The 19,249-nt window shown below is 38.7% G+C and overlaps 4 protein-coding genes across 5 annotated transcripts; 2 read left to right on the plus strand and 2 right to left on the minus strand.

Moving 5' to 3' along the window:
• Positions 1–3,934: 3,934 nt before the first annotated feature.
• On the minus strand, positions 3,935–8,882 carry LOC147274943 (putative methyltransferase PMT2). The gene is made up of 7 exons (XM_086257029.1): positions 8,573–8,882; positions 6,818–7,466; positions 6,284–6,494; positions 5,684–5,972; positions 4,852–5,241; positions 4,578–4,655; positions 3,935–4,355 (listed from the first exon to the last, which is right to left on the minus strand). Exons 2-7 carry the CDS (start codon positions 7,457–7,459, stop codon positions 4,121–4,123), a joined length of 1,845 nt encoding a protein of 614 aa, XP_086113155.1. The 5' UTR covers positions 7,460–7,466; positions 8,573–8,882; the 3' UTR covers positions 3,935–4,120.
• Positions 8,883–9,387: 505 nt separating this feature from the next.
• On the plus strand, positions 9,388–11,796 carry LOC147274944 (putative pentatricopeptide repeat-containing protein At3g05240). The gene has a single exon (XM_086227908.1). It carries the CDS (start codon positions 9,463–9,465, stop codon positions 11,473–11,475), a length of 2,013 nt encoding a protein of 670 aa, XP_086084034.1. The 5' UTR covers positions 9,388–9,462; the 3' UTR covers positions 11,476–11,796.
• A 133-nt stretch (positions 11,797–11,929) lies between these two features.
• Positions 11,930–14,745, minus strand: LOC147274945 (transcription regulator/ zinc ion binding protein). Its single transcript, XM_086227909.1, has 4 exons — positions 14,536–14,745; positions 13,118–13,783; positions 12,915–13,013; positions 11,930–12,645 (listed from the first exon to the last, which is right to left on the minus strand). Exons 1-4 carry the CDS (start codon positions 14,683–14,685, stop codon positions 12,280–12,282), a joined length of 1,281 nt encoding a protein of 426 aa, XP_086084035.1. The 5' UTR covers positions 14,686–14,745; the 3' UTR covers positions 11,930–12,279.
• Positions 14,746–14,960: 215 nt separating this feature from the next.
• On the plus strand, positions 14,961–18,951 carry LOC147274946 (Pentatricopeptide repeat (PPR) superfamily protein). 2 transcript variants are annotated; one of them, XM_086227368.1, is made up of 5 exons: positions 14,961–15,051; positions 15,356–17,881; positions 17,992–18,085; positions 18,256–18,356; positions 18,640–18,951. In XM_086227368.1, exon 2 carries the CDS (start codon positions 15,469–15,471, stop codon positions 17,785–17,787), a length of 2,319 nt encoding a protein of 772 aa, XP_086083494.1. In that variant the 5' UTR covers positions 14,961–15,051; positions 15,356–15,468; the 3' UTR covers positions 17,788–17,881; positions 17,992–18,085; positions 18,256–18,356; positions 18,640–18,951. The 2 variants fall into 2 exon arrangements, with proteins under 2 accessions (XP_086083494.1, XP_086083493.1); XM_086227367.1 differs by having other exon boundaries at positions 17,992–18,356.
• The last annotated feature ends 298 nt before the right edge of the window (positions 18,952–19,249 follow it).

Below are 19,249 nucleotides of genomic sequence, written 5' to 3' on the forward strand. Positions count from 1 at the left end.
AAAATTTTACAAGAATGACCCAGATGCTGTGAGAGCCATATGTGTCCATAAGAAGTGTCCCTTTGTGGTGTTTGCATCAGCTATTAATGGGAGTGTTGATCTGATTGTGAAAACTTTAAAAGTGGAGCACAAATGCAGCAAGTCTACAAAAAATAGGGCTGTTAGTTGCAATTGGTTGGCAACTAAGTATGCTTATCAACTTAGCTGCAATCCCAATTGGAATTTGCAAGGCTTCAAAGAGCAAGTGAGGGTTGAATGTAAGGTTAATGTTAGTGATTCACAGGTATATAGAGCTAAAGAGAAAGCAGCAAAAATTCTAGAGGGCACCTATACTGAACAATATGCAAACTTGTGGGATTATGCTGCAGAGTTGAGGAAGCAAAATGTGGGGACCACAGTTGTTATTAAATCAGAGCTAGAAGGTGAGAGTCCAAGATTTGAAAGGATTTACATATGTCTAGGAGCACTTAAGCAAGGGTTCCTTGATGGATGTAGACCATTCATAGGTCTTGATGGTTGTCATATCAAGGGTCCACACCCTGGTCAGATCTTGTCTGCTGTTGGGGTTGATGCCAATAATGGCATGTTCCCCATTGCTTATGCCGTGGTCGAGGTTGAAAATTATTCCACTTGGAGATGGTTTTTAGAGTTGTTAGCAGTGGACTTGTGTATTGAGAACTCTCATGCATATATCTTTATGACAGATAAGCAGAAGGGGTTGATAGATGCAGTTGGTGAGTTGTTCCCACATGCAGAGCATAGACACTGTCTGAAACATCTCTATGCTAACTTTAATACTCAACACAAGGGGTTAGCCTTGAAGCATCAGATGGAGAATATAGCAAGGGCAACCACACTGCAATGGTTTGATGCTGAGATGAAAAAGATGCTTGATATGGATGATGCAGCATTCAAGTGGCTCTGCGATAGACCTGCAAAACATTGGGCTAAGTCCCATTTCAGCACAAATATCAAGTGTGACAAGCTCCACAATAACAACTGCGAAGCCTTTAACAAGGCTATACTAGAGGCAAGAGACAAGCCTATTCTGACTATGTTAGAGAGAATTAGGCTATATCTGATGTTGTTGACAGCAGGTAGGAGAGCACAAGTTGATAGGTGGAGGCATTCTGTAGGACCAAGAATCCATAAAATCATTGAGGATTACAAGAAAGAGGCATTCTGGTGCATTCCTAAATTGGCAGGGGAGAAAAAATACCAAGTGATGGACCACAACCAGAAGTCACACAGAGTGGACTTGGACAAAAAAACATGCAGTTGCAGGGTATGGGATCTTAGTGGCCTGCCATGTGTACATGCATGTGCTGCCATTAGTAACTTTCATGGTGAGCCTGAAGACTTTGTCACTGACTGTTATAAGAAGGAGAATTATGAGAGAACCTACAAGCCAATGATTGAGCCTATGACAAGCCATGACTTGTGGGTGAAGACTGGGGAGACCCCATTGATGCCACCAAGGTTTCACAAGCAACCTGGAAGGCCTAAGAAGGCTAGGATCAGAGCTCCAAATGAGCCCCCAAGACCTCCAAGTCAAGCTCATAAGCTGAGAAGGTTTAATATAAAGATAAGATGTAGCAGATGTGGGGATGAAGGCCACAACATCAGGTCCTGTCCTAAGATGAAGACTAGAGGCAGCAGTCAGGTAACCTATCTTGACTATGTTAAAGAATAATTGCGTAGCTGGTTAGCCTATTTACACAGTGATATTGGTATTTTGTTGTAGAGCACATCACAGGACGCATCCCAACAGGAAGGGCAAGCCACACAAAATCAGACTAGATCTTCAAAATTGACAGTGAGTTACGAATATTATCTATACTAGTTAATCCCATGCTTACTTGACAATAACAACTGTGGTATTTTGCTTGTGATGGTTACTTATACAGGTTAAGAGGGGTGAAGGTCAGACAAGACCTACACAACAGAGGACCACAAGGCAGGCTGCAAGGTCATCACAAGCCCAATCACAATCTCAATCTCAAGCCCAACCTTCACAACCTCTTTCAAGCACTGCCCAACCTCCACAGTCCCAATCCAAGCAACCATCTACATCACAGCAAGAAAGTGGTCACAAGAGATACAAGTCTCCTGCAAAAAGGGTGGATTCAGAAGCTCATAAGAAGAAGTGCAAGAAGTTGTACATGAAGAAGAAGCCCTTCTGACTTTGGCATTTTTTATCCATGACTGACTTTTGCATTATGACATTTGGAAAATATTTTGGAAAGACAGTTTGTGAACAATTAAGGTTTTGGAAAGACAATTAGATATGTTTAGGGTGAGAGAGTATTTTGGAAACACAGAGCATAGCTCATTTATTTTGTGTATTTTGAGCTTGATGAAAAGTCAGTTTGTATTCAATCTAATTTGTGGCAGATACATATCTAAACCCATGCAGTTTGATGATGTTCAATTATGCTCATACAATCACATTTACAAAACAATGAGGTAAGGAAATACATATACTAAATTTCAACTTCATTGCCAAATAGAACATTACAAGGTTGAACCACTGCCAAGAAATGCAGCATTACATTACAAGGTTCAAATATAGGGGTTTTCTTTGACAAAATTTACAAGGTTCAAGATGAAGCTAGGACAAAAACTACATAGTACATTAAACCCCTAAAACTACCCAACAAACGTTGCAAATCCAAAAACCAGTTCCACATACACACTCTACCCCATCTGCCACACCAGACCAAAACAAATACACACAATGAAAAAACCCCACGACAAAATCAACCCAAACCACAGACATTTCTCCCTTGCTTTCCCCCTTGAAATTTGAGTTTCCAACCCTCCAATTTTTTTCAATAGCCCAGGTATGATAGTCTTCGCACGGTCGCAGATTTGAGGATCAAACCACTCAAAGAACCCACAGCCTTTGGACCTCTGCACCAACACCAACAATAAATCAAACCCATTTTCCATTTTGTATACACAAAAATTAGAAATTTTAAAGCTCAAATACCTACCACCGAAGATAGTGGACAACAATGAAACCTTCTTCCTGGGTGGCGGTCAGTCCAAGAAGTTGAAAATCGAGCGGCCCTGTCACAATAGCAGCGAATCTGTTCTCCCCTAGCACCCACAGCACGCTGCCTACTGCTTTGGTGGCTCAAGTTGCTCATGGCGGTGTAGAGGTTTTGAGAAAGATGAAGAGAAGTGTACAGGATAAAAGAAAGAGCAGATTTTTAGGGCTTAGATTAAGGAACTGGAGGGAAAGGTGGCTAAATTAGGAGGGAAATGGGTTCAATTACAGTTGGGGGTCCCACTAAATGCTGATGTGGAGCCGAGTTGGCAACATGTCAGGGTGATTCAGGTTTGCGTCGAGTAAAAGACCTAATTACCCCTTCCACGTAAGCGCCACGTAGGATTTTTGACGGACGAATAAACGGACTTGACGGAATATGGTTTTTTGTAAAATTCGGGGGGCAAAGTGGGAGAAATAAAGTTTCAGGGGGCAAATTGAAAGTCGAAGTTACTTTCAGGAGGCATTGGCGCAAATAAGCCTGGGAAAAATCTATAATGTGAATTCATATGCCATAGGTTTGTTTTTCCATACTAGAATTTAGATTTGTGAACTATTGAATTTGTTCGAATGACATACAAATTCACACTATAGACGAACTCTAAAATGCATGCTTGATATTTAATCTGATTGTAAAACTATTTTCGCCTCTTTGCACTCATCATTGAAAATCGTCTAGGAAAAGTAGACCAGGATGAAATTTCCACTAATATTATTATTATATATTTTATGATATTACTCTCATCTATACTATTATCAAGAGAAATTTTTTTCACTAAAAATGATTAAATTACATCATTAGTTTAATCCACTGGGTCGCATGGGTCAATCTACAAGTAAATGTTAAAAAAGAGAAACTAAAAACTAATTTAAAAGAAAATGCTGTAGAAATGTAATATTCAAGGACTGAGGAAACCAAAAAAAAAAAAAAATCATTCAATTAATCAAATGAAAAAAGAGAGGAGGGGGGGAACAAGGCAATGAACAAAAATGATGTAGAAGACAGGTTCCTTGGCTTAGAACTTGCTTGGATGCCCAGGATGTAGAATTGTCCCTTTTATTTGTTATTCAATCTGAGGATGTAGAATTGCCTTCACCTGCAACCCAGTACCGTTTTACAGCAAACAATACCTTTTCGGAAACAAGAGGGCCATCTTCATGATCCACCATTTTCGTAACCCACCTCATTCCTCTCATGATTTTCCTTATCTTCACCAGCACATTCATTTGGTCTCGCAATATCACTGCTCCTTCAGGCCGTAGAATTCGGTCCATCTCCAGAAGAATGTCTACAGCATCACACCTGCATTGACATTTTATCAGTACAAAAAGATCAACTACATTTGATTACTTGCAAAAAACATTCACATGCCAAATCTGGGAAGGCCGGAAGGGATATTTCATATCTTCTATTGTGTAGCCAATCATCAAATTGAAATAAAAAATAAAAAAGGGATCGCTTACAAACAATGAACCTTAGTTTCTGGTTGGAATAGAACAAGAAGCAGGGTCGAAAAAGACTTACTTATCCTGGTACAAGCTGAAAAGACCATTTGCATGAATAAGGTCATATGTCCTTGGATACGTGGAAAAGGCTTCACACCTGGTGGAAAATAAAAAGATTATCAAATAAACAATAGCATGCCAGGAAAACAGCATAAATAAAGTAAAATAATACTAAAAAGGATTGCAAAAGGATATGTTTATTTAAATCCTCATCCTCCGAAAATTCAGAATCCAGCCTGACAAAATGATTGTCACAGCAGCATTGAAACAGAAATGCAATGTTTGAGAATTACCAATCATGATAAATGCCTATCAATCCACGCTCGAATATAACTCCCAAAGTGTCTTTCACAGCTATTGTAGGCATAACATTCATAACCCACAATTTGGGAGATTCAAGAGCAGCAGCAAAACTTCCCAGACCGGCATTCATATCCACAATGTTGCGATACCTTCCTGTATCCAGAAATTTGTTTGTCCTCTTATAAGCATTCACATGTTTCTTCCATGACCTGTTGTCCTCCTCGTATGTCTCAGCAGATACTCCAGGGATGGACCCACTAGATATTCTGGAAGGTAAAGCATTGAGCCTCTCTGGAAATGGCTTCCATGCCCCACCGGTATCCAAATTGGGATCAGTAGTCTCAGGATAAGGAGTTACGCACAACTCCATCTTCTTGTACCTAGGAAAAAGTAAAAGATTAAATGCTGCTTCGAAACATGATAAAGAAATGCATCAAGTTAAACTCATAACAAAAAGAAAAAATCCTACAATAACAGGAAGCAATATGAAATTATTTGCTATACAATTCAACATTTTCTTTCTCAACTCAACTCAGACTTAATTCCAACTGCTTCAGGTTGCCTACATGAATCTTTCTCTCAAACTAATTAAATGCACCACATGAAGTTTTCTTCGCCAGTCAACTAAAATAGATTTTCTTTGTTATCCAAAAATTTTAAACAGGCATTACATATTCCATTCTATAATTTTCCTCTTGCTTCCATCTATATTCATGAAATTTAAAGAAACTTTACTGTATAAAACAGACAAATTATAAATAGTAACTGGGACAAGAAAAGCAGCAAAAGGAACTTTAAAGAAGATCAAATTAAGTAATATACCAAACATCATCAACATTCATGGATTCACACAGAGTAGGCTGAGGATCTTGGTTATGATGACATTCATTATTTGTTTGTTTCCTCCAGATGGCAATTTCACCCTTCTCATGCTTCTTTTCCCAGCAAAGAAGTTTCGCAGTCTCTTCAATCTTCCTCTGTTCTTCCTCAAGTTCTTCTTTAGGACGCTGCCATGCAACATAATTATTCCTCCAGTTAATAGGAGGACCAGAAAGCACCCAGTAACCACCAGGTCTAAGAACTCGATCAACTTCCATCATATACATTCCATCTGCAGAAGAAGTCCAATGATGATGTCGTGTCATAAATGATATCGTTATCTAAGAATAAAAAATTATGGAAATCCTGAACTTCATAAAAAACAAGGCAAGTCATTTGTTAAATGCCAAAATCTATGGCAGTGTGAGCAAGGACAAGTGGCTTGAGAGCTGGATTAGAAAACAACGAGCCCTAATTAGTCAAGGCAGCCTCAGCAGAGCCAACGTCTAGACTATGCTCAACTAAGTTCATATTTTTAAGGTGGGTGTAGAGATGTGTGTGTATATATGTATGAATGTATGTACGCTAGAAGGCTAAAATCACCATTTGCACCCCATGGAATCAGGCAACGAGAACAGTGAGCCATGTCAAAGGCCCTAGAAGGATATGGCAGCCTTATAGTTCCAAGAACGCCAATAACTGCAGGAACACCTCTTTCCAGAGCAAATTGAACTTGTGCTTCGTGAGAGTCTCTTGGTGCAAATGACATGGCTATAACATTCTTTTTAAAAAGGTAAGCACCCCAGCTGGCAACCTATGAAGCACGAACCAACATGGCAACAAATCAAATAATAATAAATAAATATAAGTCACAAATAAATAAGTTTAATGGGCTAGATACAGATAAGACATAATCAAATTAACAGTTCACCCATCAGAGAAAAGGGTGAACATAAATATGATACTAGATGGCATTTCAAAAAACAGACAATCTGCAACAAATGCTATATATTTGAGAATTGGGATGTAAATGCCAAAGAGGGACAATGTATGTTTGTATTTGAGAAATGCACTATGAACAGCCAGGCAGATTAAAGGGGTGGAAAAGTGAAAAGAAAAAAGGGATATTTAAGTTACCCCACATCCAGTATCCAATGCAGTCCTAACCATCCCATTGTCCATTGGGATCACACTTGCAAGTTCATTGATATACGCATCTGCCCCATGAGGAAACTGTGTTCCGCCACCTGGGAACCTAAACACATTTCCCTCATATTGAATCCAGTTCTGTACAGCTTTCTCAACTGTCAGGCTCTTGTAAGGTGCATTGGCATAGGGTACATAGTCACGGCTTTGGGGCCATCGAAACGGGGTCACGTATCCTTTGGGTGCTGGAATAAGGCAATGCAACTTCTCTTCTTCAGGTGGACAATGTCGTTCCCTGTAATTCATATTTTCTCGAGGAAAAGTCATTGCCCGCATTTGATCTTGGCAGGGAGTGTAATCAATGTAGCGATCGTTGCATGGTTTGACTTCCTTGACAACTTCTTCAGAATCATCAAACCCAACATCACCACCATGATGGGTCTCATAATTCAGATTGGAAAGGACACTGCAGTCTGTCTGTTTGGTAATCTCCAAAGCTATGCTATCTCCCTTTCCGAAACCACTTCGCTGCCATGCACCCAATACATAAAAGAAACAACACAGACCAGCTACAATGAAAATTGACATTGAACTTCGACTTCTGTTGTCTCCTGAGTTCCCTTTTGTCGCCATGATGTGCCTGAAAGTATAGGGTAGATCCTTAAATATCTTAGGAAAAGTATATATGAACCTAGACATTATATATGACATTTCATATTCAAACTCCATCGCTACAAAACTCCCAGAGGGGGAGGGGGGGAATAACAGCCTGCTGTCTGTGTGTGCACAGCACAGATGTATATTGTTCTTTTTGATAAAAATAGAAAGGAAAAGTAGTACAACTTATGTAAACAAGTCACCGACATGTCACTGGTGAGAACTGCCATGTACAAATTGCTAGTATATAATAAGGAGCCAACTAATAACAGCCAAAGGCCATAAAACAGGTTGTTAAGACAAGTTGCTAAGAAATATGTAAATTATAAAATCAAAATTAGAAAATTAAACTTTATAATAAATGATAGGTTACAAAATTAACCTCAATACTAATTGAAGATGATTCCATTATGCATTTTCTAGTAATTTTTGTTCAATACAGAATACAAATAGAAGAACAATCGAAGGGGTTGAGCATGCTACAAAGGATTTCAAGAATAATATCTTGAGGAGACTTTATGAGTTAAAGAGCCCTCATGCGTCTCATTGTTATTTGTAAGATTTTTCCCCAGTTCACTTTTTCAATTTGATGTATACTTCAGTGTTCTGTTGTACACTTTTGCGACGCCCTAGCGTTTTCCATACAATTCTATGATTTCTATCAATCAAAAATTCTTATTCTAAGTCTAGCCTTCATGGTTTGAATAAATAATAAATATTGAAACACAGCTAAGACTAACACAGCTTGCAAGCTCAATTAACGTGTTTCACCACATTGACTGAAAAATAAATCATCAAATCCTATCTAATTGCAATTCCTTTGTTTTATTTTTGTTCCCGTTTTCCTTTTCTTCTCAGAGAGAGTCTCACAAACTCGAAATTAACCAACAATTACAGATGCTTGAACAAAATCAAGAACAAAAGCAAACTACGAAATGAGATTCAAATAAACTAATAAAACTTTCTATTAAATCCCATTTTAAAAGAATCAGAAAATGCAAGGTAAATATCTCATCTTGGGTATGAGAGGACTCAAGTACCAAATGAATGAAAACTCATATCTAAATCAAAAGAATTGAGAACTCTTACGGATCTTAGAGAGTGGCAATGACAATCTATGTGGGTCCAATCAAATCAAATGCATCTTCATCCTTCACAATCCATAAGAGAAGACAGAGCCAAAGACAATGGAAGAGGGAGAGAGAGAGAGAGAGAGAGAGAGAGAGAGAGAGAATTTCGTGAGCAAAAATGTATATGAAATTGTGGGTAGTGGGTAAAATGGAGAAAGGGATGAGATGTGGGTGGCTTTTTTTTCTCTTTGGTTGTGTCTGGCTACAACCTACAGGCTACTGCGAACAGAACAAGTACGATAAGTCCGAGAAACGGAGTCTCTTTCTCTGTGTTTGCACTGTTTCGATTCTAGTTAGTTAGACTTAAGATCGCATGTTTTATTATTATTTTGTTTAATGCAAATTGGGGTGATGCTTAATCCAATCAGATCCCGCCATTTTAGTTTCCAATCAGTTGGGTCCCGCGGACATAGGAGCCTATAGGGACTTCGCACTAAATTATACACCATCCATATAACCAAAGCATGGACACAACATAATGTGTAGACTCTAATGTAGTCTCTTAATTAACCCTTTTAACAATCATTTGCATAATTGGTCTAGTGTATCTTTCTACACTGGGTTGAAACAGAAAAAGGTTCTATTTTTAGTGAGTGAAAGAAGTAGAAAAAAGAGCTCACTTGTTCTACAATACTATTATGCTACCAATTGTAGATTCATCAGGAATTGGCTAATTTGTTGGGGAAAATTGGAATTAGATCATCAAGTAAGATATTGGGTAATGTAGAGCTCACAAGCTCAAAAGGAAAGAGCTTTTGTGCTATTACTGTTCTAAAGCTTTTATCTTTGTGTGGTTGAAAGAAAGGAATAAAAGCAGGTGCCATAATAGCAAAATTATTGCTTTGATTGATGAGCCCCTCGTTTCACCTCCAAACACAAAGACTGACCCATCTTCTCCACCAAAACACCTGCTTCTTCTCCCCACAAAACCTCCTTCAAATCCAAGCCCAGCTCACCACCACAGGCCTCCTCTACTCACACCCCTCATGCCTTCTCTCACTCCTAAACCTCACCCTCTCAAGCCCTTCAACTTTTCACCATGCCACTGCCTTATTCACCCACACACAACCACCCAACGCGTCCACATGGCCCATCATGGTCCGCAGACTCAACTTAGATACCGACCCTTTTCGGGTTTTCTCTTTCTTCAAAGCCATGCAAAGGCTAAAACGTAATGACCCGGTTTGTGATTCTTATGTGTTTGCTTCTTTGATCAAAGCTTGTACCAAATTATCGGCTACGCGAGAAGGGAAATCTGTACATTGTCATGTTGTTAGGCTTGCTTTGGATTACAATGTGAATTTGTTGAACAGTATACTTAATTTTTATTCGTGTTCCAAGAGTTTAATGGGATATGCTTGCATTATGTTTGAAAGAATTCCTCAGAAAACGGTTGTAACTGTTAATTGTATGCTTTCTGGGTTTGTGAAGAACAATCTGCTCGGAGCGGGGTTGGGTTTGTTTAATCAAGTTTTGCAATGCGCTTTTGGTTTGGGATTGAAGCCAAATTATGTTACTTTGGTTATTTTGATTTCAGGGTGTGTAGAACTTGATGAGTTTATTGTGGGAAAGGCACTTCATTCATACTGTTGTAAGACGGGTTTGGATTTGGTAAATGAGGTTTGTAATGCACTTATTGATTTGTATTTGAAGTTTGGGTATATGAATGAAGCCACAAGCATGTTTAATGAGATGCCTGAGCGGGATCTGGTTTCGTGGAATACAATGATTTCAGGGTATGCTGGGGTTGGTGATTGTAGAAGAGCTTTGTTTTTGTTTAGAGAAATGAGAGCAAGGAATGCTGGGTTTGATAGAGTGTCATTGATTAGTTTGATTTTGGCTGCTGCTAATAGTAGAGATCTTGATGTGGGGAAGTTGGTTCATGGGTATATGACCGCTAGTGGAACAGAGATCACAGTAGCAATAGGAGCAGCGCTGATTAACATGTATTCCAAATGTGGATTAATAGCGTGTGCTAAAAACGTTTTGGATGAATTTCCACATGAAAATATTGTGTTATGGAACTCTATGATTCATTGGTATGTCGAATGTGGGCATAATCAAGAGGCATTGGGGCTCTTCAATCAGATTCAATCTAGAAAGCTAAAGCCAGATGAAGTAACAATGGTAGGATTAATCTTAGCTTGCCGAAACTTGGGGGATTTGTCTCATGGTATTGACATTCATTCCTATATAGAGAGTAGTAATGATCTTCAAGGGAGTATTGTACTGCAAAATGCTCTGATAGATATGTATGCAAAATGTGGGCGCATGACTCGAGCTAAAGTTGTGTTTGCTAAGATGCCTAGGAAAGATGTTGTCTCTTGGACTTCAATCATAGTGGGTCATGCCATCAATGGTGAAGGAAAGGAAGCCCTTCTTGCTTTCAAGAAAATGTGTGCTGAGAAAGTTGAACCAAACTCTGTTACATTCATTGGTGTTCTATCAGCATGCGACCATGCTGGTTTGAGTGAGGAAGGTCTGAACTTGTACGATGCTATGTGCAACTGCTACCATATCAAGCCCAGGATTGAGCACTGCGGATGCATCATTGATATGCTTGCACGAGCAGGAAGGCTAGAGGAGGCCCACAAGTTTGTGAAGAGTATGCCTATAGAACCAAATGCAGTTGTTTGGAGGATGTTGATTAATGCTTGCAGAGTTCATGCTGATTTTGAGAGGGGGCTATGTTTGGTTAGTGGACTCACAGACCTAAAGACATTGCATGGTGCTGAAGATCATGTTACTTCTTCCAACATTCTTGCTGATGCAGGAAGGTGGGATGACGTTCTAAATGAACGGAGCTTGATGGCAACCAGGAAAGCTTCGAAAGTTGCAGGTAGAAGCTCAATTTCAGATTAACAGAGTATGAATTGTTCAATTCATCAGCTACGATGGGCCTGTCACTTCCCTTGTCTCGAGCAGCAACTAGTTTAGACAAGATTCCTCTTTAATATGAAGGTCCAATTTTTCAGACCATTTGAACCGCTTCTAGTTTCAGTGTATTCTTTGAGCACTAGGACGTGGTAGATATGCACTTTGCTAAATTGATATGCTGATTGTTATATTTTACTGATATGGTTCAAGGGATGATACTAACCATCTCAAACTATCTGGCTTTAAGTGAATTCAACATACTTCATGTGAAATAACGGCCCAGAGATAAGAAACTGTTCTAAATTTGTCAGCTGAAGACAGAGAATGAACAGAGTATCATGGGTTAAAAGTTTGTGTGAATCCCTGTGATGTCTTCTTGCTTTTCATCTGCTCTAATTGTAAATGGTATATTGAAAACAGAGAATGAACGAATACAATATACTTAAAACAAAAAGGATCAATACTTGTATCGCATATCAATACACCCAATATGCTTCTCACATGCGTACATATATTGATATATAGAACTGATCAAGAAAAGCACAACAATCTTTCTATATACCATAAAATTTTGGAAATGGTTCACCTGACTTCTTTGTTTTTGTTCTAAGGTATGTTCATAAGTTACAAGCAATGAAAAGGTAGATTACTATAGAAAATGGCATTCTGAAACTCGCATATTTCGTTCAACTGCTTTATTTTTACTCATCCCAAAACACCAGTAAAAAGCAGGCCATGTGACTTTAACAAATTGGAGCAACGGTTAAAAATGAAACCCCAGAATCTGCCTTAATCGTAATCTAGAGAACATTCTCCATCATCGCTGAGCATACCCCTACTTACAGATGGCCCTTGTGAAAACTTTCCATCTGAAGCTGTTTCCAATTGATTGTCGATCTTAAAATTTTTTAATTCATTGCTGGCATGCTGCACCCTCCCAGTTATCTCCAAACACAAGCCCTTGCCCTTGTTTTCCTTTCTGCCTTTTGCCTGCCTACCTTGAATAGGCTTCTTACTAGGGCCTGGATCCACAAAGAGTGGTTGTACTTTAAGATTAGGATTTGGTTTAATCCGGTTCACTTCCCTTTCATCTCGTGGTCTCAATATTCTGCTTTCTGATTCCAATTCAGAAGCTTCATCTTCATTTAAAAGGACCTGCAGATCACCAAATGTTAAAGGGGAAAAATACATTTTTAGATAATGCAAAGATCCAAGCTGCAAAAAGCAAGTAAGCAACATGACAGATGTAACTACTAGAGCTAGTGAGTGGTAAATAAGAAAGTAAGTTTGAACAGGTCCTTTTTCTTTTTCTTTTGCAAAACCTACTTGTGGCAAGTTTCATGCAGCGGTACTCATTAGAAACATTTATGCAGCAACAAATCCAACTCATAAAACATACGAGTCAATTAGCAAAGATTTATAACCTTGCGGCCAACCAAGTCAAAAGTCACAACTACTTTACTTCGTTTGGCCCGTTCAGCTTCTTCAATCTCCTCTTGCTTCTTTCTTAGAAGTTCCTTTTCCTGGAAGCAATAAACAGGGAGGAAAAGGAGATGCATGTGAATTTAAAGTGCATACACTGATAACATATGTGCTTGCAACAACAACAAAGGTAGAAATTACATACCTCCTTTGACAACCAGCTGTTCCCCTCAATTTCATAGTAATCACTTTGGTCATCAATAACTGTTGTACGTGCTGCAGAGTCTCGATCATACTCAACAAGTCTTTTTGCATAAGCTTCAGCTACTGCTTCAGCATCTGATACGGGAGTGAAACTTTCCTCCAGACCAGCATATGTGCTTCCTTCCCTCAGCACAAGAGCTCCACAAAAATTGCAAGGCCCCTCTCCCTCTTGTTCACAGACTATCTTCCCACAAGATAAACAATTGCTCACCAGTCTGTGGCGACGGGCTTGGCATGTACATGGCTTCCCCTGTTGGAATACTATTGATCCTTTGGCTGCCTCTGCAAGAGAAACAACTTTCCCAGCTTTCTTCTTTTTAGAATTGCCTTGGTTCGTATTATTTGTGTTTCTTGACTCCTTGGTCTCAGTTGAAACCATCCTTTCCTGATGGTTGGAAGCTGCCTGATTACTGGGGACGCTAGCCACTTTTGGCGTTCTCGATTGTTTCTTGATTCCACTTACAGAACCTTCATTTGAGGGTGGTTTAACATAGGCATGTAAGTTTGACTTTGGAACATCTGGGGTACTGCTGCAAAGATCCACACGACCTCTTTTCTGTAAATATTCCTCAATCACAGATTTACCCACTACCTCCCCTATTATGTTCTGCATAGGAAAACACAGTAATCTTAACGTGCAAGAAGCTTCAGGTATAGTAGATGCTCCTAGTAAAGGCTACACATATAAGGGTAGGGGGCTATATACGTAACACATCAAATGTGGTTCTACATGCAGCGGAACAACAGAAGCAAATATCTCATTCTTCAATTCAGTGCCATGCATAAGCAAAACTTCACAACACAAAACCTCTACCCAAAAAAAAAAAAACTTCATAACACAGAACTGAAGCAGGTTCAAAGCTTCATAACACTAAACAAGCTTCAGTTTAGTATCTCAAGAAACGACCATAATAGCTCGTTTGAAGGTCCAAAGTGGCCTCTCTTAGACATGTCCAAGCTCATTACACTAAACTTCACACACCCTCAAATAGATGAAAGCTTATACACTAACACTTATCTACAATCTAGTCCAAAACAAGAACCCAATAAAACAAAAGGAAATAAAACTAATTGGTCTGGAGCAAATTGTGTGCCATTCTTTTGGTATACTCCAATTATCAACCGTCATTAATATTTAAATTGCCCAAAAAACAGTGAACACACTTCTTCATTAGAACCCCATTGGTGCCTATCAAACCCAATATGCAATAATCAAGGAACTGGGTCATCATTAAAAAAAATGAAGGGTAATATAACCACGATTACTGTGTTTCAGGCAAACTGATTCTAATAATTTATACAAATTTGTAGGAGAAAAAGAAAGAAGGACAAAGTTTAAGTAGAAGAGAAAGGCTTTACGTCAAGGTACTCTTTGGCGTCTCGAGGATCAGCGAGCTCACAGTAGGACACTAAGCCCGAAATCATATCCTTATCCAAACCCAAACCCGTTTCCATCTTCTGGCATAGATCCACCAACGCCTTCTCCAGCCATAATCCAGACGCTTCCATTCTCTCTCTCTCGCTCTCACTTTCTCTGCTTCGATGCCCAGAGACGAGACCGGTCTGGCAAAGAAGGGGTAATTTTGATGATAGGATAGTGCGCTCTACCACGAGGGCTCATGCAGCTTATATATATGATCTTGCCACGTCAGAAAGGGAGATAATGAATCATGGGTCCCAGTTATTAGATGACATGGCACGATAACAGTCGTTACTGGACCAAACCAAACCAACACTCGCTGCAGAGGAACCTTCTGTGCAGTCATTTCAATTCCTCAATTCGAAACCCTAATTGCCCCAATTTGATGCTTACGTCCCTGTTCTCGGCAAATCCATTTCTACGTATTGCAATGCATTCGCTGCTTTATATTTCAGGTAATTGTTCTTTTACTTGGAGATTTTTCACTTTATATTGCAATGCATTCGCTGCTTTATATCTGTTAAAATGTTCTGTTAAGCAAATGAATTTTTGGTCAGTTTATTCTGAGATTGCGGAGAAAACACAAAGAAGCGAATTTTTCTCTGATTTCCAGCTGGTAGCTAAATTGAAACTGAGTAAATAATATTGATGAGTTTTAAGAGTTTTATTATAGTTAAGTAAATAATACTGATGAGCTTGTGTAGCTAAATCGAAACTGAGTGATATTGTTTTCTGGGTTTCTCTTTTTTGTGGTTTCAGGGTAGCTCAAGCTTGAAGCAAGTGAAAAACAGTCAAAACTGGCTTACAAAAGCTTCAAAGTCGTGTTGGTTATGGATTATATTGGTATCATCTACTAGCTTTCAAACTTTGTAATGAATCGTGCTTTACTTCCTAAGCATGTTGCTGCTGTTGTACAATGTCAAAAGGATCCCCTCAAAGCGCTTGAAATGTTCAATTCAGTGAAAAAGGAAGATGGGTTTAAGCACACATTATTAACTTACAAATGTATGGTTGAAAAGCTTGGGTTTCATGGTGAGTTTGAAGCCATGGAGCGTGTGCTTGCTGAGATGAGGATGAATATCGATAATAGCTTACTAGAAGGAGTTTACATTGGAGCCATGAGGAATTATGGAAGGAAAGGAAAGATTGAAGGAGCTGTTGATGTGTTTCAAAAGATGGATTTTTATAATTGCGAGCCATCGGTTCAATCTTATAATGCAATTATGAATATATTGGTTGAGTATGGGTATTTCAATCAAGGCCATAAAGTGTATATGAAGATGAGAGATAACGGGATTGCTCCGGATGTGTATACTTATACAATACGAATAAAGTCTTTCTGTAGGACTAGTAGGCCTCATGCTGCATTGAGGCTTCTTAATAACATGCCTTCCCAGGGGTGTGAGTTCAATTCTGTTGCATATTGTACAGTCATCAGTGGTTTTTATGAAGAGAACTATCGAATTGAGGCATCTGAATTGTTTGAAGACATGCTTGGGCAAGGTATATGTCCCAGTGTTACCACATTTAATAAGCTTATACATACCCTGTCCAAGAAGGGGGATGTCCAAGAAAGCGAAAAACTTCTCAACAAGGTTCTGAAGAGGGGTGTGTCTCCAAATTTGTTTACATTCAATATTTTCATTCAAGGGCTTTGCAAAAAAGGTTCACTTAATGGGGCTGTCAGAATGTTGGATGGTTTTATGATGGAAGGCCTAACTCCCGATGTTGTCACATATAATACATTGATCTTTGGCTTGTGTAAAAACTTCAAGGTTGAAGAAGCAGAGCGCTATTTGCGTAAGATGGTGAACAATGGATTTCAGCCTAATGACTTTACCTACAACAGTATTATTGATGGATATTGCAAATTGGGTATGATACAGAAAGCAGATAAGATTCTCAGTGACGCCATTTTCAAGGGGTTTGTACCTGATGAGTTCACATATTGTGCTTTAATTAAGGGGTTAAGCCAGGAAGGTGACATAGATCGTGCCATAGCTGTATTTAATGAGGCGTTGGGAAAGGGATTAAAGCCTAATATTGTTTTCTATAACACATTGGTAAAAGGGTTGTCACAGAATGGGCTTATCTTGCAAGCCTTGCAACTGATGAATGAGATGTCAGAAAATGGTTGCAGTCCCAATATATGGACTTACAATTTAGTTATAAATGGGTTGTGCAAGATGGGTTATGTATCTGATGCCAGTAAACTCGTGAATGATGCTATTGCCAAAGGATTCCTTCCAGACATATTTACCTTTAATACATTAATAGATGGCTACTGCAAACAGTTGAATCTGGATAATGCTATTGAGGTAATAAATAGCATGTGGAGTCATGGTGTTACTCCTGATGTGATCACGTATAATACTGTGCTAAATGGCCTTTGCAAGGCCTCAAAATATCAGGATGTGGTGCACACCTTCCAAGCAATGGTGGAGAAGGGGTGTATTCCTAACATCATCACATATAACATACTTGTAGAGAGCCTTTGCAAATCCCGGAAAGTAAGTGAGGCCTTGGACATGCTACAGGAAATAAGAAACAAGGGCTTGACTCCAGATATTGTTTGTTTTGGCACATTGATGAATGGTTTGTGTGCCAATGGGGATTTGGATGGAGCATACCACCTATTTAGAAGAATGAAACAAGATTATAATATATCTCATACAACAGCAACATACAATATCATGATCAATGCTTTCTGTGAAAAGTTAAATATTAGCATGGCAGAGAAGCTATTTTGTGAGATGGGTGACAATGACACTGCACCAGACTGTTTCACTTACCGTGTCATGATTGATGGTTTCTGTAAAGCAGGAAATCCTGATTCTGGGTACAATTTCCTCCTGGAAAAGATTGAGAAGGGGATCATACCATCACTGGTGACATTTGGAAGGGTGCTAAATTGTCTTTGTGTGAAGCATAGAGTTCATGAGGCTGTTGGTATCATCCACCTTATGGTGCGCAAAGGCATTGTTCCTGAGGTTGTGAATTCAATCTTTGAGGCTGATAAGAAGGAAATAGCAGCACCTAAGATTGTTGTAGAAAGTTTGTTGAAGAAGGGTCATATAACGTATTATGCCTATGAAAGTCTATATGATGGAATTAGAGATAAAAAGTTAGTTAAGAAAACGAAAAAGAGCCCCAAACCAGGTATTCCCATGACTTCACAACGAAGTCCTTGAGTCGTGAAAAATCCATTTGCTCATTTAGGGAGCATATATATACTTCTTGGTATGGCACTAATCCCAACTAACAAGCTTTTGGACCAGTGCTCTGGTAAGTTACTGCTGAACCATTGGTACTTCTTGTTCATCGCTTTACTCTTACTGCTTGGTTTTTATTCTGCATAGCTTGCTCATTGAAGTATTGCTATTTCCCATTTACAGCCATATTTGTCGCAGAACTTGGTGGAGACATTGAATATTGACACACCTGAGTACCATGCTTGGGGACTTCTGAAACCAACTTGTACATTAAATAGTTAAGTCTTCTAAGAACAAAGTTGGTATTGAGGAAAGGTCATCGCTAAATAATTGTCTCTTGTAAAGACAGTGAACATTCGGTTTTTATGATACATAATCCCTGCTGTTTTTAATTTATCTACCTTAATGAAACTGAAAATGACTAGATTGCTTTAGCTGTTTTAACAGAAACTGCCCCAAGAGTGCCATGTATGGAAATTGTTGCCTGCTTATAACGAAGGCCATCTGACATACTTTTGTGCCTCTGTATAACTGGAGGAAGCATACAGGTTGTTTTTTCTGATTTTGGTCTTGATATTGTGTTTCTAAATTTTCTGATTTTTATCTGTTCATACTTATAAAGAACAAATAAGGTGTAACTACTTTTCCATTTAAGAGAAGAAGAAAACCACTGAAAGCAATTAAAATAAGTGAATTTGGTCATGGAAGCTACTTTCAGTAGTGGAAATATCAACCAAGATAAGATATTAGTGTTTTTTTCATAAATGAATTCGATCCCCCATGTTTTTCGTATGGACAGGTTATAATCATGATTTTCACATGTTATTTCAGGTTTTAATTCAGAATGCTTCAGTTGCATGCTTAAAAAATTAGTCGCACAAAGCAAATGAGAAGATGTCAACCACCAATGTGTTCCCCATGGTAAGCATCAGGTTCAACAGGCATTATTATATAAAAGGGATTGGTTGTAGCCAGTGATTCTCTGTTCTCAAATATCAGATGTCAACCACCAATGTATAGATTCAGTGACTTTTGTTGGACTTTTATCTGCTTGTAGTCATAACGGTTGAAGAAGCTTATTTCTATTTTAATTCAATGGCTAAAGACTATGGAATAGATCATGATATGAATGTTGCTTTTGTATGAGATATATGGCAGGCAGACTTTGGGGGGTCAATTGAAAATTGTGAACAGAGAATGAATGGACAAATATTCTTAAAACAAAAAGGATTGATAATAGTATTGCATTTCTCAATCGGCTTCTCACATGCATTCATATATAAAACTGAAGCAAAGCACAACAGTTTACTGTTTACCTAACATGCCAACCTTTTTATATACCATTAAATTTTGGAAATGATTGGTTCACCTGAATCTTCTTTCTTTTGTTCAAAGGTATATTCATAAATTGCAAGCAATGAAAAGGTAGACTAGTATAGAA

This window comes from Dryas octopetala, chromosome 9 (assembly GCF_963921425.1).
Source record: "Dryas octopetala chromosome 9, drDryOcto1.1, whole genome shotgun sequence".
In the NCBI taxonomy this organism is placed as follows: domain Eukaryota; kingdom Viridiplantae; phylum Streptophyta; class Magnoliopsida; order Rosales; family Rosaceae; genus Dryas; species Dryas octopetala.

Coding starts and splice junctions, on each gene's coding strand:
- LOC147274943 (XM_086257029.1), bottom strand. CDS start 7,459: ATGGCGACAAAAGGGAACTCAGGAGACAACAGAAGTCGAAGTTCAATG. Junction 6,495..6,817: donor CATTGGATACTGGATGTGGG/GTAACTTAAATA, acceptor CGTGCTTCATAG/GTTGCCAGCTGGGGTGCTTA. Junction 5,973..6,283: donor GATTCCATGGGGTGCAAATG/GTGATTTTAGCC, acceptor CTTCTTCTGCAG/ATGGAATGTATATGATGGAA.
- LOC147274944 (XM_086227908.1), top strand. CDS start 9,463: ATGAGCCCCTCGTTTCACCTCCAAACACAAAGACTGACCCATCTTCTC.
- LOC147274945 (XM_086227909.1), bottom strand. CDS start 14,685: ATGGAAGCGTCTGGATTATGGCTGGAGAAGGCGTTGGTGGATCTATGC. Junction 13,014..13,117: donor ACAGCTGGTTGTCAAAGGAG/GTATGTAATTTC, acceptor TATTGCTTCCAG/GAAAAGGAACTTCTAAGAAA. Junction 12,646..12,914: donor TTGACTTGGTTGGCCGCAAG/GTTATAAATCTT, acceptor GGTGATCTGCAG/GTCCTTTTAAATGAAGATGA.
- LOC147274946 (XM_086227367.1), top strand. CDS start 15,469: ATGAATCGTGCTTTACTTCCTAAGCATGTTGCTGCTGTTGTACAATGT.